Source organism: Nerophis ophidion, linkage group LG26 (genome assembly GCF_033978795.1).
Source record: "Nerophis ophidion isolate RoL-2023_Sa linkage group LG26, RoL_Noph_v1.0, whole genome shotgun sequence".
NCBI lineage: Eukaryota > Metazoa > Chordata > Actinopteri > Syngnathiformes > Syngnathidae > Nerophis > Nerophis ophidion.
Window position 1 is genome coordinate 3820871 of NC_084636.1, and position 16205 is coordinate 3837075.

At 42.9% G+C, this 16205-nt stretch overlaps 1 protein-coding gene across 2 annotated transcripts in view; it reads left to right on the forward strand.

Annotated features, from left to right (window-relative positions):
• Positions 1-16205, forward strand: part of tmem131 (transmembrane protein 131) — a 72433-nt gene that overhangs the window by 48534 nt on the left and 7694 nt on the right. Inside the window, exons 28-33 of one of the 2 annotated variants that reach the window (XM_061887986.1) lie at positions 270-403; positions 479-588; positions 648-800; positions 872-1016; positions 5816-5931; positions 6324-6387. In XM_061887986.1, coding sequence (XP_061743970.1) covers positions 270-403; positions 479-588; positions 648-800; positions 872-1016; positions 5816-5931; positions 6324-6387 — 722 coding nt within the window. Of the gene's footprint in view, positions 1-269; positions 404-478; positions 589-647; positions 801-868; positions 1017-5815; positions 5932-6323; positions 6388-16205 lie in introns of both variants that reach the window. The other variant, XM_061887985.1, reaches the window with a different exon arrangement.

Here is a 16205-nt window from a genome sequence, read left to right on the forward strand (position 1 = left end):
GCTGCTTCTATTTGTAGCAACGCTTTTGCCCCACACTTGACATATTGCGGTTGTCTGTTCAACATCTTCCCGCTTGAAGCCAAACCACCGCCAGACCATGGACCCCCTGCTGTTTTTCTTGGGAATTAATTCTTCCTCCGTCATTTGTTACCAGATTGGTAACATGAAAGCAGCACTCAGTTTGGACATGGCTGCTTTCATGTTGTCTCCAGTTGGAGGCAGGTCAATCATGGTGGTTGTGTGTAAAACTCCTCCTCCCTTCCCTCCAGGAACCAGCAAAAAAGAAAGGACGGACAACAAGCACAGCGAAAGAAGCAAGAGAAGAACCTTCCAGTTTCCTTACCAAACATAAAAGTAAAAAAACGGTCTCTTCAAAGAAGGACAACCAAGTAGAAAAATCCAGGTGTGTATTTAGTGGAATGTCAGCTCCAAGGTGTGTTAGTTACCTTGCTCCTTCGTTGGCTTTTTTTCCCTTCAGTTCCTTGGAGCTGCCGTACGTCACGCTGCTCGAGAACAAACCGCGAAAGTCCAAAACTCTCCACCCCGCCCCTACTGCCCCTAAGTTACGGCCGCTGCAGAAACCCAGATGTGAGTCCTACTTCCTTGTGGTTTTTTTTCCCTCTCTTGAACACCTTTTCCTCCCGCAGTTGATGCCAAGGTAGAAGAGAGCCGCTCTGCCTTGCTGGCCAAACTACTGTCCAGCAGCTTGACGCAGGATCTGGGTCATAGTAGCGGCTCCGAGGGCGAAAAGGACTTCCCGCTGCCGGAGTGGGACGTGCCCATTTCCTCACACAGCGTTGGTAAGTGCCTACTTCTACACTCCCGCTGGAATCATCCTTTTTCCATGCAACTTTATTCGTCCTCCCAGCAGCAGATAGTCTCCAGCAGATCTCCCTCCAGACATTAAACGCAGACCCCTTCTTAAAAAGCTCTGCCACGGCTTACTCCCCGCCGCCGCCCACCTCCCCCAGCTTGTTGTCCCGAGGAAGCTACAGCAGCGTCCTCAACAGCAACAGGTGAGCGCCTCATGCCGTGACTGCCAACCACACCTTGCACACGGGGGTGTCCACGTCTGTGGCCAATCTCTTTCAATGTATACATAATGTATCTCAGTAAGTTACAATTAGTCATTTCCACTGATTTCTTTAAAAATGTTGACTTTCGCGACACAACAATAATGTGTCTTTTAGAGTTGGAATTTGGATAATAGCTCACAGTTGATGAAAACCCAAATTCAGAATTTCATACTTGAGAGACAACAAGATCAATCCAAATTAAAGCTGCAAGCAGCGTTGGTCGGGTCCGCCTTTGGCTGCTGCCGCCGCTACTCAAGGCCTGGTCTAAGTCAGACCATCATAGAGGTTTTTGTTTCATGTCTACGACATTTCTAACAGAAGTTACAAGGAGTTTTGTCTGGGTTTTTACCTAAGGGGCGCTAGAGCGCAGTTTAGATTTTTAGGGTTTGGTTTTTTATTAGATGGCAATTTTCGCCAGCCCTGATGTGTGTGTAAAATTTGGTGAGTTTTGAAGCATGTTAAGGGGGTCAAATTACAGATCGGCGTTTCCGGATGTTGTTGATAAATGGCTTTCGCTTGGCATAGTAGATCTTTAACTTGCACTTTGAAGCATTTTAAATGGGTAAAATTACAGCTCAAAGAGGCAAAAAGGACATTTTTTTAGGAAACTTTGCGCAGGTGTTTGAAGGGTCATAAAATCAAAACCGGAGCAGTAATCAAAACTCTGTTCTAAGGGTTCAAACTCTCTCCTGTGCTAGTTTGAAGCCGAAACGACAAACGCACTCGGAGGAGTTTACGTTTGAAAAAAGGTGACGGGTTTTTACAAAACTTTTATTTTGAAGTCGTAATTGCCAACTTCCTGTTGATTTTTTCTGCAGGCTGTCATTTATTAAAATGTACGTCTTAGTGAGACCTACATAGAAGTTTTTGTTTCATGTCTTTCCCGGCATTCCTACTGGAAGTTACAAGCAATTTTGTTTGTGTTTTCTTCCTAGGAGCAGTTTTTTCTGTGTTTTATTAAAAATTTGCGCTAGAGCGCATTTTTTGATTTTGGAGTTAGTTTTTTTCATTAGATCGCAATTTTTGCCAGTCCTGATGTGTGTGCCAGGTTTGGTGAGTTTTGAAGCATTTTAAGGTGGTCAAATTACAGCTCAAAGAGGCAAAAATAGAATTTTTTGCGAAAATTTTGCTTTGAATGGGTTTTTGCAAAATTTTTGTTGATTTTTGCCCTAGAAGGTACAATTATGAAATCTAGGTCTAAGTCAGCTCTATATAGAGGTTTTTGTTTCATGTCTCTACGACATTCCTAACGGAAGTTACAAGCAGTCTGTTTTTTTTGTTTTCCTAGGGGGCGCTAGCGCGCAATTTTGATTTTTCTGGATTGGCTGCCTAATAAGTTGGGAAGGCATGCCAGACCGATGTGTGTGTCAAATTTGGTGAGTTTTGAAGCATGTTAAGGGGGTGAAATTACAGCGCATAGGTGCGGAATAAAGAAAGAAAGAATAATAATAAAACGCACCAGTTTCAATAGGGTCCTTGGCCCATTGCAAAAGGACTCCACAGGAGTCCTTTTGCAATGAGCCTGCGGACCCTAATTAAAGCTGCAAGCAGCGATGGACGGGACCGACTTTTGCTGGTGTTTCCTGCCTTTACCCATTCAACATATCTTTACCTGCACATTACCTACCTTCCCTGCATCCTGGGGTCACAGTGGTGCTTCTTTCTTTCACCCATACACGCTGGTGCTTCCTGCCATCACCCAGAAAACATATCTTTACCTGCACATTGTCTACCTTCTTTGCATCCCAGAGTCAAACTGGTGCCTCCGTCTTTCACCCAGTCAACATATAAATGGGTTGTACTTGTATAGCGCTTTTCTACCTTCAAGGCACTCAAAGCGCTTTGACACTACTTCCACATTTACCCATTCACACACACATTCACACACTGATGGAGGGAGCTGCCATGCAAGGCGCCAACCAGCACCCATCAGGAGCAAGGGTGATGTGTCTTGCTCAGGACACAACGGACGTGACGAGGTTGGTACTAGGTGGGATTTGAACCAGGGACACTCGGGTTGCGCACGGCCAATCTCCCACTGCGCCACGGCGCCCCATAATATCTTTACCCGCACAGTACCTACCTTCTCTGCATTGTGTGGTCACGCTGGTGCTTCCTGCTTTTAAGCGGCCATCTTGAGACGGCAGCAGCGCAGCAGTTCTTTGAAGGCTTGTGAAATCAAAACCAGAGCCGTTAGAAAAACTCATTCGGCAACTTTTAATCAGAAGGGTTCGGTCTCTTTCCTGTGTGAGTTTTAAGCCGACACAACAAACGCGCTCAGAGGAGATAATGTTTGAAAAAAAGGTGATTGGTTTTTACAAAACTTTTGTTTTGAAGGGGTAATTGCCAACTTCCTGTTGATTTTTGCTGAAGGATGTCAATGAATGAAATGTAGGTCTAAATGAGACCTACACAGGGGTTTTTGTTTCTACGACATTCCTACTGGAAGTTACAAGCAGTTTTGTCTGTGTTTTCTTTCTGGGATCAGTTTTGTCAGTGTTTTAGTCCTAGGAGGCGCTAGAGCGCAATTTTGATTTTTGGGTTTTGTTTTTTTTAGTAGATCGCAATTTTCACCAGTCCTGATGTGTGTGTCCAGTTTGGTGAGTTTTGAAGCATGTTAAGGGGGTCAAATTACAGCTCAAAGAGGCAAAAATTACATTTTTTATTAAACGTTTGTTTTGAAGTGGTTTTTGCCAACTTCCTGTTGATTTTTGCTGAAGGATGTTAATCTATGAAATCTATGTCTAAGTCAGACCTACATAGAGGTTTTTGTTTCATGTCTCTACAACATTCCTAACGGAATTTACAAGCAGTTTTGTCTGTGTTTTTTCCAGGGGACGCTAGAGCGCAATTTTGCATTTTGGTTTTTTTTTTTTTTTTTATTAGATGGAAATTTTCACCAGTCCTGATGTGTGTGTCAATAATGGTGAGTTTTGAAGCATGTTAAGGGGGTCAAATTACAGCTCAAAGAGGCAAAAATGAGATTTCTTAGGAAACTTTTGCTTTGAAGGGGTTTTTGCCAACTTCCTGTTGATTTTTGCTGAAGGATGTCAATCTATGAAATCTATGTCTAAGTCAGACCTACATAAAGGTTTTTGTTTCATGTCTCTACGACATTCCTAACGGAATTTACAAGCAGTTTTGTCTGTGTTTTTTCCTAGGGGGCGCTAGAGCGCAATTTTGAGTTTTGGGGTTTGTTTTTTTATTAGATGGCAATTTTCGCCAGTCCTGATGTGTATGTGAATAATGGTGAGTTTTGAAGCATGTTAAGGGGGTTAAATTACAGCTCAAAGAGGCGGCGGAATAATAACAATCAATCAATCAATGTTTATTTATATAGCCCCAAATCACAAATGTCTCAAAGGACTGCACAAATCATTACAACTACAACATCCTCGGAAGAACCCACAAAAGGGCAAGGAAAACTCACACTCAGTGGGCAGGGAGAATTCACATCCAGTGGGACGCCAGTGACAATGCTGACTATGAGAAACCTTGGAGAGGACCTCAGATGTGGGCAACCCCCCCCCCCCTCTAGGGGACCGAAAGCAATGGATGTCGAGCGGGTCTAACATGATACTGTGAAAGTTCAATCCATAGTGGCTCCAACACAACCGCGAGAGTTCAGTTCAAAGCGGATCCAAGACAGCAGCGAGAGTCCCGTCCACAGGAAACCATCTCAAGCGGAGGCGGATCAGCAGCGTAGAGATGTCCCCAACCGATACAGGCCAGCGGTCCATCCTGGGTCTCGACTCTGGACAGCCAGTACTTCATCCATGGTCATCGGACCGGACCCCCTCCACAAGGGAGTGGGGGACATAGGAGAAAAAAGAAAAGAAGCGGCAGATCATCTGGTCTAAAAACGAGGTCTATTTAAAGGCTAGAGTATACAGATGAGTTTTAAGGTGAAACTTAAAACTAAAGAATGATAAAACCTTAGAAATACAACAGAGTTCTCTGTCACAAAGGGACATTTGGTCCCTAAATATGAAATAAAAAGTCAAAATTAGAAGATAAAAGGTCATAATTTTGAGAATTCGAAAATATGAAATAAAAACCCATTATGATACAAAGTCGAAATTTTGAATATTATTTAGATTTTTCTCAGGGTTGAATGACTGTTCCTGTACTCACCTCACTGCAACACATACGCCTCCTTGTTGCCCCCCTGTGGCCACATGAGCAACCACACATACGCCTCCTTGTTGCCCCCCTGTGGCCACATGAGCAACCACACATACGCCTCCTTGTTGCCCCCCTGTGGCCACATGAGCAACCACACATACGCCTCCTTGTTGCCCCCCTGTGGCCACATGAGCAACCACACATACGCCTCCTTGTTGCCCCCCTGTGGCCACATGAGCAACCACACATACGCCACCTTGTTGCCCCCCTGTGGCCACATGAGCAACCACACATACGCCTCCTTGTTGCCCCCCTGTGGCCACATGAGCAACCACACATACGCCTCCTTGTTGCCCCCCTGTGGCCACATGAGCAACCACACATACGCCTCCTTGTTGCCCCCCTGTGGCCACATGAGCAACCACACATACGCCTCCTTGTCGCCCCCCTGTGGCCACATGAGCAACCACACATACGCCTCCTTGTTGCCCCCCTGTGGCCACATGAGCAACCACACTTTAAATGGTTTCATCAAGCCTATTTAGCTGATGAAAAGCTTGAATATGCCTGATCAATGGCCTCAACCCTCACCGCACCCCGTTGTTATTTTGCAGCGACGTCAACCAGAAGAAAGCTCCAGGAAACAAAGTGTGCTCGCCTGGTCCGCTCCCTGGCAAAAATGGCAACCCCACCTTTGCCGCCGTGGCTGCTGGTTACGACAAGAGTCCAGGTAGGAACGCTCCTGGACAATGAAGATAAGAAGTAGACACAAACATTGTCACTGATCCCCAGCTAAATGTCAAAACATCTTTCTTATGAATCGTACACGCTTTTATTTTGTAGTGTGGAATGTTGGAATAGTTTTGAAATTAGTCACTAACCTGTTCACTATTAACTGTCTGGAATGGACTTAAGCAGTGTTGTTTTTTTTTTTTTTTTTGGGCGACAGGTTAAAGATAAGAGCAGGTTCAAAGTACCAATGATGTGGCTCTGGCGCTTTTTTTTTTTTTTGCAACAGGATGCAGAACGATGTCATGAAAGCGGCACAGTTTTGATGGCAACCAATAGGGGGCGTTGTTGCGTGCTTTACATCCTTAACCTGATTGTCTGTCATCCCACCAGGTGGTTCTGGACCAGGCAGGAGTCTGGCACACATGCCTTCAGTGGAGAGTGACAGCTCAGACAGGTGAGTGTGTCCCAACATTTCCCACTGAGGGCCGCACACTGAAACATGTTTGATATTTTTCATTTTCATCACCAATGTATAGATTATATTTTTGCATTCAGCGATCCTCTCAGGTTTGATCCTGGTGACCCAGAGGGGCGTCTTAAGTCATAGAAACGTTGAAAAAAGGTCATTCCTTTTAATTTTTCAACACTTAAGTCTCTCGGTTCACTTCAGATTTATATTATGATATAAAGTGTGTGTGTGTGTGTGTGTGTGTGTGTATATATATATATATATATATATATATATATATATATATAGATATATATCACACTCCTCAGCCTTCCCGGTAAGGTTTATTCAGGTGTACTGGAGAGGAGGCTACGCCCGATAGTCCAACCTCGGATTCAGGAAGGACAGTGTGGTTTTCGTCCTGGTCGTGGAACTGTGGACCAGCTCTATACTCTGGGCAGGGTTCTTGAGGGTGCATGGGAGTTTGGCCAACCAGTCTACATGTGCTTTGTGGACTTGGAGAAGGCATTGGACCGTGTCCCTCGGGAAGTCCTGTGGGGAGTGCTCAGAGAGTATGGGGTATGGGACTGTCTGATTGTGGCGGTCCGTTCCCTGTATGATCAGTGTCAGAGTTTGGTCCGCATTGCCGGCAGTAAGTCGGACACATTTCCAGTGAGGGTTGGACTCCGCCAAGGCTGTCCTTTGTCACCGATTCTGTTCATAACTTTTATGGACAGAATTTCTAGGCGCAGTCAAGGCGTTGAGGGGATCCGGTTTGGTGACCGCAGGATTAGGTCTCTGCTTTTTGCAGATGATGTGGTCCTGATGTCTTCATCTGACCGGGATCTTCAGCTCTCACTGGATCGGTTCGCAGCCGAGTGTGAAGCGACCGGAATGAGAATCAGCACCTCCAAGTCCGAGTCCATGGTTCTCGCCCGGAAAACGCTGGAATGCCATCCCCGGGTTGGGGAGGAGTTCAAGTACCTAGGAGTCTTGTTCACGAGTGGGGGAAGAGTGGATCATGAGATCGACAGGCGGATCGTTGCGGCGTCCTCAGTAATGTGGACGTTGTACCGATCCGTTGTGGTGAAGAAGGAGCTGAGCCGGAAGGCAAAGCTCTCAATTTACCGGTCGATCTACGTTCCCATCCTCACCTATGGTCATGAGCTTTGGGTCATGACCGAAAGGATAAGATCACGGGTACAAGCGGCCCAAATGAGTTTCCTCCGCCGTGTGGCGGGTCTCTCCCTTAGAGATAGGGTGAGAAGCTCTGCCATCCGGGAGGAACTCAAAGTAAAGCCGCTGCTCCTTCACATGGAGAGGAGCCAGATGAGGTGGTTCGGGCATCTGGTCAGGATGCCACCCGAACGCCTCCCTAGGCAGGTGTTTAGGGCACGTCCAACCGGTAGGAGGCCACGGGGAAGACCCAGGACACGTTGGGAAGACTATGTCTCCCGGCTGGCCTGGGAACGCCTCGGGATCCCCCGGGAAGAGCTAGACGAAGTGGCTGGGGAGAGGGAAGTCTGGGTTTCCCTGCTTAGGCTGTTGCCCCCGCGACCCGACCTCGGATAAGCGGAAGAAGATGGATGGATGGATGGATATATATATATTTATGTATGTATATATTTGTGTGTGTGTGTGTGTGTGTGTGTGTGTGTGTGTGTATATATTTATTTTTTATATATGTATATTTATGTATGTAGGTATGTATGTGTTTATATATGTATATTTGTGTATATATGTATATATATTATTGATAATTGGAGCCTTAAATATGTCAGTAACTCATAAAAACATGAATGTTGATTCAGTATTATGATTTTGAGCAATGACAAAAACAATCCCAATACAATTCTCCGGGACCTCAAAGGTCCCCCCTCATAAGTGTTGAAAATAAGTCATACTTTTTTTTTCTTCTTTTTTTTTTTTTTACTATCAACGCCTAAGTTCTAGATCAACTTCAGATATGTCCGTCAATTGTAAGTTTTTATTTTTTTAAGTTTCTTGGTTTTTTTTGTCACAGAAAACTTAGTTTTTTATGTTAATATAAATGGCAAAATAGTTTAAAAGAAAGTGCACTTTTGTGCATGATGTCACACAAGCTATTTCAATAAGTGTCAAATAAAAATGAGCTGCAAAATAGGAAATAAAATAGTGTATGTCCTTCGCTATGTGGTAGGTTCCTGTGGATGTTATCTCCTTCTGTTGACTATTTATTTTCATATGGTGTTGATGTGGAAATGGTTGCCTCGGCCGACATTTTTATGGTGTGGCACCGAACGGAGATGTTGACATGCGGAGTAAGCACTCTTCATTCTCTAGCAGGGCGACTTTTCAAATGAGGCTACACATTAGCAGTAATGCTACTTTTTGTAGCAACGCTTTTGCCCCACACTTGACAAATTAGGGTTGTCTGTTCGACATCTTCCCGCTTGAAGCCAAACCACCGCCAGATGATGGACCCCCTGCTGTTTTTCTTGGGAATTAATTCTTCCTTCATCTGTTACCATATTTGCACCTTCTTTCTCTCGTATTACCACTCGCACCACAGCTAACGTTACCCATGCCGCTACCTCTCTGCTCCGCGAGGGCGTATACGTATGGTGAACGATGTAAGAAAGTACGCTTGTTTTATGTCTCTGTGAGAAGGAGAGAAAAGAAAGCGTGAGAAGAGCCTGTAGTGTAATGCCCGCAGCGAAAAGCAACTGCGTGAGAGCGTATACTCCAATATCACCATATAGTCATTTTCTAACAAACCCGCAATATCTCGAGTATGTCGATATATCGCCCAGCTCTAACTAAAGTCATACAGTTCTTGGTTGTCTGTCATCTTCATTACTGTCCTATAATATGGTCTGCTATGACTAAGTCTGACCTGAACTAACAAACTTGTTCAGAACAGAGCGGTTAGACTGGTTAACTTTCATACATTGTAGTCTCCTCATGTTGTTTAGAACTGCCATGTTAGATCAGTCACCAGATGACTTTTACAAACAGTTTTTAAAGTCAACTAACACCAGAGCTGGGTAGTAACGCACTACATTTACTCCGTTACATCTACTTGAGTAACTTGTGGGATAAATTGTACTTTTAAGAGTAGTTTTAATGCAACATACATTGAGTGAGAAGAAACGCTACTTCTGCTCCGGTCCATTTATCTACATTCAGCTCGCTACCGATTTTTATCGATCTGTTAATGCACGCTTTGTTTGTTTTGGTTTGTCAGACAGACCTTCAAAGTAGGATCTATCACATGCCTGCGTTTCACCAATCAAATGCAGCCACTGGTGACGTTTGACTCCGTTTCACCAATCAAATGCAGCCACTGGTGACGTTTGACTCCGTTTCACCAATCAAATGCCGTCACTGGTGACGTTTGACTCCGTTTCACCAATCAAATGCAGTCACTGGTATGGCGTAGTGGGTAGAGCGGCCGTGCCAGAAACCTGAGGGTTGCAGGTTCGCTTCCCACCTATGGACATCAAAGTCGCTGCCGTTGTGTCCTTGGGCAGGAGACTTCACCCTTTGCCCCCGGTGCCGCTCACACCGGTGAATGAATGATTGGTGGTGGTCGGAGGGGCCGTAGGCGCAAACTGGCAGCCACGCTTCCGTCAGTCTACCCCAGGGCAGCTGTGGCTACAGATGTAGCTTACCACCACCAGGTGTGAATGAATGATGGGTTCCCACTTCTCTGTGAGCGCTTTGAGTATCTAACAATAGAAAAGCGCGATATAAATCTAATCCATTATTATTATTATTATTATTAGTTTCACCAATCAAATGCCGTCACTGGTGACGTTTGACTCCGTTTCACCAATCAAACAGAGCCAGGCGGTCACATGATTAACTGCACTTTTTTTTTTTTTGATAAACCTTTATTTCTAAATTTCAACATTTACAAACAGTTGAAAATAATAATCAAAGTAAGTACAGAAACAGTATAAAAATCGTACAAAACAGCGCCAGGGGGTTGTAAATTCAAAGAAACTAAAATAGAATGCTAAAAATATATATATATAAAATAAACAAAGCGCAAAGTCATAGGCTCACTCAATCTCAGTAAATAACTTAAATTTGGAACACAGCATCATTGTTTTCACAGCTTTTTGCTTGTTAGAGGTAGAGTGTTTGAATGTAGAGTTCTAAATCTTTTTTTAAAGGCACAAAAAATAGGTCGGGTATTGAAAAACTTACATATATGAATATAAAATTCAGCCAACAGTATAATGAGGTTGCAAAGGTAAAATTAATTTTCACATTTTTTTTCAAGACAGTGTAAAACCAAATATATATTATTTAATATATATTATTGTTTTAGTTGCTTAAGAGATATTCCTGGCTGTGAATTTGTTCATTGCTATTTTTATGTTTTTGTGCATTACTAGTTGCCGTCGTCATTAAACAAACAGGTTACTCAGTACTTGTAGTTTTTTCACAACATACTTTTTACTCGTACTCAAGTAAATATTTGGGTGACTACTCCTTACTTTTACTTGAGTAATACATCTCTAAAGTTACAGTACTCTTACTTGAGTACAATTTCTGGCTACTCTACCCACCTCTGACTAACACACATATGCATGACACTCGCAATGGCTATTTGGCACTCCCTGCCCCTAATCTCCTCAAACATACAGTCATGTATAGATGTACAGTATATCATTCTGGAATGGGTTGCCATCTCACATTAATGTCTTACAAAGTATATTGTCATTCAAGCTTTGAAGATACACCTACTGCAGCTGCCCACATGACTTGAATCTAGCTTTTTTATCTTATGTTGTACTTTTCTGTTGTATAATGTTTGGTAATGTATTTATTCTTTGTATTTTTTTTTTTTGTATGCTCCTATATGGACCCCAGGAAGACCAATGGTCGCTTTGGCGTCAGCTAATGGGGATCCATTCAATAAACAATATTTAACTTCCAATTAAAAAACTTTATTTGGAAATAATCATGAAGTTAGAATATAATGGCAGCCACACATTGCAAAAAAGGCATTTTTACCAGTGTGTTACATGGCCTTTCCTTTGAACAACACTCTGTAAAGGTTTGGGAACTGAGGAGACACATTTGGGAAATAAATAATGGGAAGTAAATAAATAAATAAATGGGTTGTACTTGTATAGCGCTTTTCTACCTTCAAGGTACTCAAAGCGCTTTGACACTACTTCCACATTTACCCATTCACACACACATTCACACACTGATGGAGGGAGCTGCCATGCAAGGCGCCAACCAGCACCCATCAGGAGCAAGGGTGAAGTGTCTTGCTCAGGACACAACGGACGTGACGAAGTTGGTACTAGGTGGGATTTGAACCAGGGACCCTCGGGTTGCGCACGGCCACTCTCTCCACTGCGCCACGCCGTCCCTTAAGTCCCTTAAGTGGAATTATTTCCCATTCTTGCTTGATGTGCAGCTTAAGTTGTTCAACAGTCTCCTGCCTCATATTTTAGCCTTCACACATTTTCAATGTCCGGACTACACGCAGGCCAGTCTAGTACCCGCACTCTTTTACTACGAAGCCACGCTGTTGTAACACGTGGCTTGAAATTGTCTTGCTGAAATAAGCAGGGGCGTCCATGATAACGTTGCTTGGATGACAACATATTTTGCTCCAAAACCTGTACGTACCTTTCAGCATTAATGGTGCCTTCACAGATGTGTAAGTTACCCATGCCTTGGGCACTAATGCACCCCCATACCATCACAGATACTGGCTTTTGAACTTTGCGCCGAAAACAGTCCGGATGGTTCTTTTCGTCTTTGGTCCACAGGACACGACATCCACAGTTTCCAAAAACATTTTGAAATGTTGACTCATCAGACCACAGAACACTTCCACTTTGCATCAGTCCATCTTAGATGAGCTCGGGGCCAGCCAAGCCTTCTGCGTTTCTGGGTGTTGTTGATAAATGGCTATGGCTTTGCATAGTAGAGTTTTAACTTGCAGTTACAGATGTAGCGACCAACTGTAGTTACTGACAGTGGTTTTCTGAAGTGTTCCTGAGCCCATGTGGAGATATCCTTTACACATAGTCGCTTTTTGATACAGTACTGCCTGAGGAATCAAAGGTCTGTAATATCATCGCTTACGTGCAGTGATTTCTCCAGATTCTCTGAACTTTTGATGATATTACGTAGCGTGGATGGCGAAATCCCTAAATTCCTTGCAACAGCTCGTTGAGAAATGTTGTTCTTAAACAATTTGCTCAGGCATTTGTTGACAAAGTGGTGACCTTCGCCCCGTCCTTGTTTGTGAACGAGTGAGCATTTCATGGAAGCTGCTTTTATACCCAATCATGGCACCCACCTGTTCCCAATTATCCCGTTCACCTGTGGGATGTTCCAAATAAGAGTTTGATGAGCTTCCCTCAACTTTCTGTCTCTTTTGCCACTCCTGCCAGCTTTTTTGAAACATGCTGCAGGCATCATATTCCAAATGAGCTAATATTTGCAAAAAATAACAAAGTTTACCAGTTCCAACGTTAAATATTATGTCTTTGCAGTCTATTCAAGTTAATATAAGTCAGGGATGTGTAAACTTTTTCCACTGAGGGCCGCACATGGAAAAATGAAAATGTGCGGGGGCCATTTTGATATTTGGTCATTTTTAAACCAGAACAAAATGTATGGATTTTTTTTTATTTTTTATATTTTACCTTTAAGGTCCCGGGGACCATAAATGGTCTCAGTTATTAAAATGTTAATAATAAGTCAAATTATTATTAGTATTTTATTTTTTTGTTTAGCGCTTACAATAAATCTCTATATCAACTTCAAGTTGATATAAAGTAATACAAAAAAAGGTTTTATGGCTTTTCTGTCCAAAACTACTTATTTTTTTATCGTAAAACTGAAATATGCAGTCTGCGATGAGGTAGCGACTTGTCCAGGGTGGACCCCGCCTTCCGCCCGATTGTAGTTGAGATAGGCGCCAGCGCCCCCCGCGACCCCAAAAGGGAATAAGCGGTAGAAAATAGATGGATGGATGAAATATGAAGTATTTAGTACTTAAAGCCCTAAAAGATCAATAATGCAGGACAACATTGATTTGAATTACTTTATATTTTTTGAGTAATAACTGTGATATATTTGGGTGCCCCACTCATAAAGTGATACATTTTTATTAAGTTTTTCTTTTACTTTCAACACATAAGTTACAGGATCAAACTCTTTCGATTTTACATTTGAACTATTATTTAGTTTGTCTTATGCTCTTTTGTCCAAGAAAAGTTGGATGTTTTTATATGGCAACCACACGATATATGCAATATTTACAACACAAAACATTTTAAAGTGAAGTAATTGGAGCCTTGAAAAAAATTAATTATAACATGGATTTTTTTTTTTTTTTTTTTTTTGAGCAATGGCAAAAAAACTAAATAAAGAAAGACAAGGAAAAAAAAACAGCCTGCATGGCAGCTTTGTGTCAACATTGCACCTTTTTCTTGTTATATTTCACCTAATTTCCCTTTTTTTAAGTGCTCTTTTTTTATTAGGGCTGGGCAACGATTAAAAATTTTAATCGAAGTTAATTGCACTATTTCTCCGATTAATCGTGATTAACTGCATTGTATACACAAAGCCCATTAATGAATTCAAAAGTAGTGTGTAGTGCACCTTTATTGGAATATTCTCCCACATGAACAAAAGCGCCAAAACATTTGTTGTGCAAACACAATTTAAATCAGTCCTTGTTAAACAGTAGCAGTTAAATAGCATATTTGATGAAAATCAACTCAAAAAATGTAAATACAAACATTTGAGCTTATTGCCACTGCCAGGGTATTTAAGTTATCCTGTTTGTTATGGAAAATAAATATAATCTACATACAAATCTCTGAGCCACAATCATAACATCTGAACAGGCAATTTCTGAGGTAACAGCAGAAACATTTTTTTTTTATCAGGGATCTTATGTTTAAAAAACCTATATTATAGGTAGTGGGCTGTTTTAGGGAATTTTTGATCAAATTATCCGTAGTAGCAATATTAATAATGTTGTGTTTATTCTGCGTAGTGCACTTAAAATAATTATGACCATATCTAGGAATTGATATGATGGGAATTTTCCGATTGTTTGCTTGGTGCTTTGATAAACTGAACGCATCATATACATGGTACTATATTGTGATGTTATGAGCCAGGGAATAAAAGAACTACCCTACCCAGCATGCAACAGGAGTGACGAGCATGTACAGTAGCCCGGTATAGGTTGTGTCGCCATGACGGCATCTTGTATGTTGTGATATGCACGCTCTGAAAGCAAACGTTAAGAACTCAGCCAACACTCCTGGTCTGCATTATTCATAAATAGACAGACAACACATATACTCCGCTGCTTCACAGGCCGCTGGATGTAGCCGGCAAAGTATTCCCATGCTAGCTAGCCGGTCTAGCAAGCACGCCTCATTCAGTCCAAAACGGCCCGATCTATCCACATCCAGAATTGTCTGGCGGTCGTAAGTGATCCCGGAGTGACCACGCTGTAAGCCAGCCAGGAAATTTGCACAATTGTCCGGTATTTTTGCCAAATGTTCCATCTTTACCAAGAGCCCCTCGGCGCCGGGTGACGCCATCTTGTTAAGAAAAGGCGTTAACAAAATAAAAGCATGTAAACAACATGCGCAAATGTGCGATAAAATAATTGTCGGCGTTAATAGATTGATGAGTTAACGCGTAATTAACGCATTAATTTGCCCACCCCTATTTTTTATATTTGCAATAGCATTTCCAGAATGTGTGGCCGGTACACAATTAGCTGCGGGCCGCACTTTGAACACCCCAGATATAAGTTGAAAAGGATTTGCAAATCATTGTATTCAGTTTTTATTTAGCATTTACACAAGTTATTTGTGGGTTCTTCCGAGGATGTTGTAGTCGTAATGATTTGTGCAGTCCTTTGAGGCATTTGTGACATGTCTCCCTGCGTCGGGCACATTAACATGTCTCCCTGCGTCGGGTAAGTCGGGAGGCGGGAATCGAACCTGCAACCCTCAAGTTGCTGGCACGGCCACTCTACCAACCGAGCTATGCCGCCCTGTCAGATGAAACTAAAATGGAGCTGTTTGGCCACAATACCCAGCAATGTTTGGAGGAGAAAAGGGGAGGCCTTTCATCTCAGGAACACCATCCCTACCGTCAAACATGGTGGTGGTAGTATTATGCTCTGAGCCTGTTTTGCTGCCAATGGAACTGCTGCTTTAAATGGGACAATGAAAAAGGAGGTGTTATGTCTTGACTAAGGGGAGGTGACGGCAAACAGACACCAGAGAGTCTCTGTTTGTCACCGACTGGTGAATGGAGGTGCAGCAGTTTGAATACAGGAAGAAGAGCTTGGGCGAAAAGTACACAACCCTGAGGAGTGCTGAGAATGACTCCAAACACACCTCCAAAGTGGTAAAGGAATGGCTAAATCGGGCTAGAATGAAGGTTTTCTTCCCAAAGTCCTGACTTAAACGTGTGGACAACGCTGAAGAAACAAGTCCGTGTCAGGAAACCAACACATTTAGCTGAACTGTACCAATTTTGTCAAGAGGAATGGTCAAAAAGTCACCCAGAAGCTTGTGGATGGCTACCAAAAGCGACTTATTGGAGGGAAACTTGCCAAGAGACATGTAAGCAAATATTAACATGTTAGTGTGCCCGACTTACCCGACGCAGGGAGACATGTTAGTGTGCCCGACTTACCCGATGCAGGGAGACATGTTAGTGTGCCCGACTTACCCGACGCAGGGAGACATGTTAGTGTGCCCGACTTACCCGACGCAGGGAGACATGTTAGTGTGCCCGACTTACCCGACGCAGGGAGACATGTT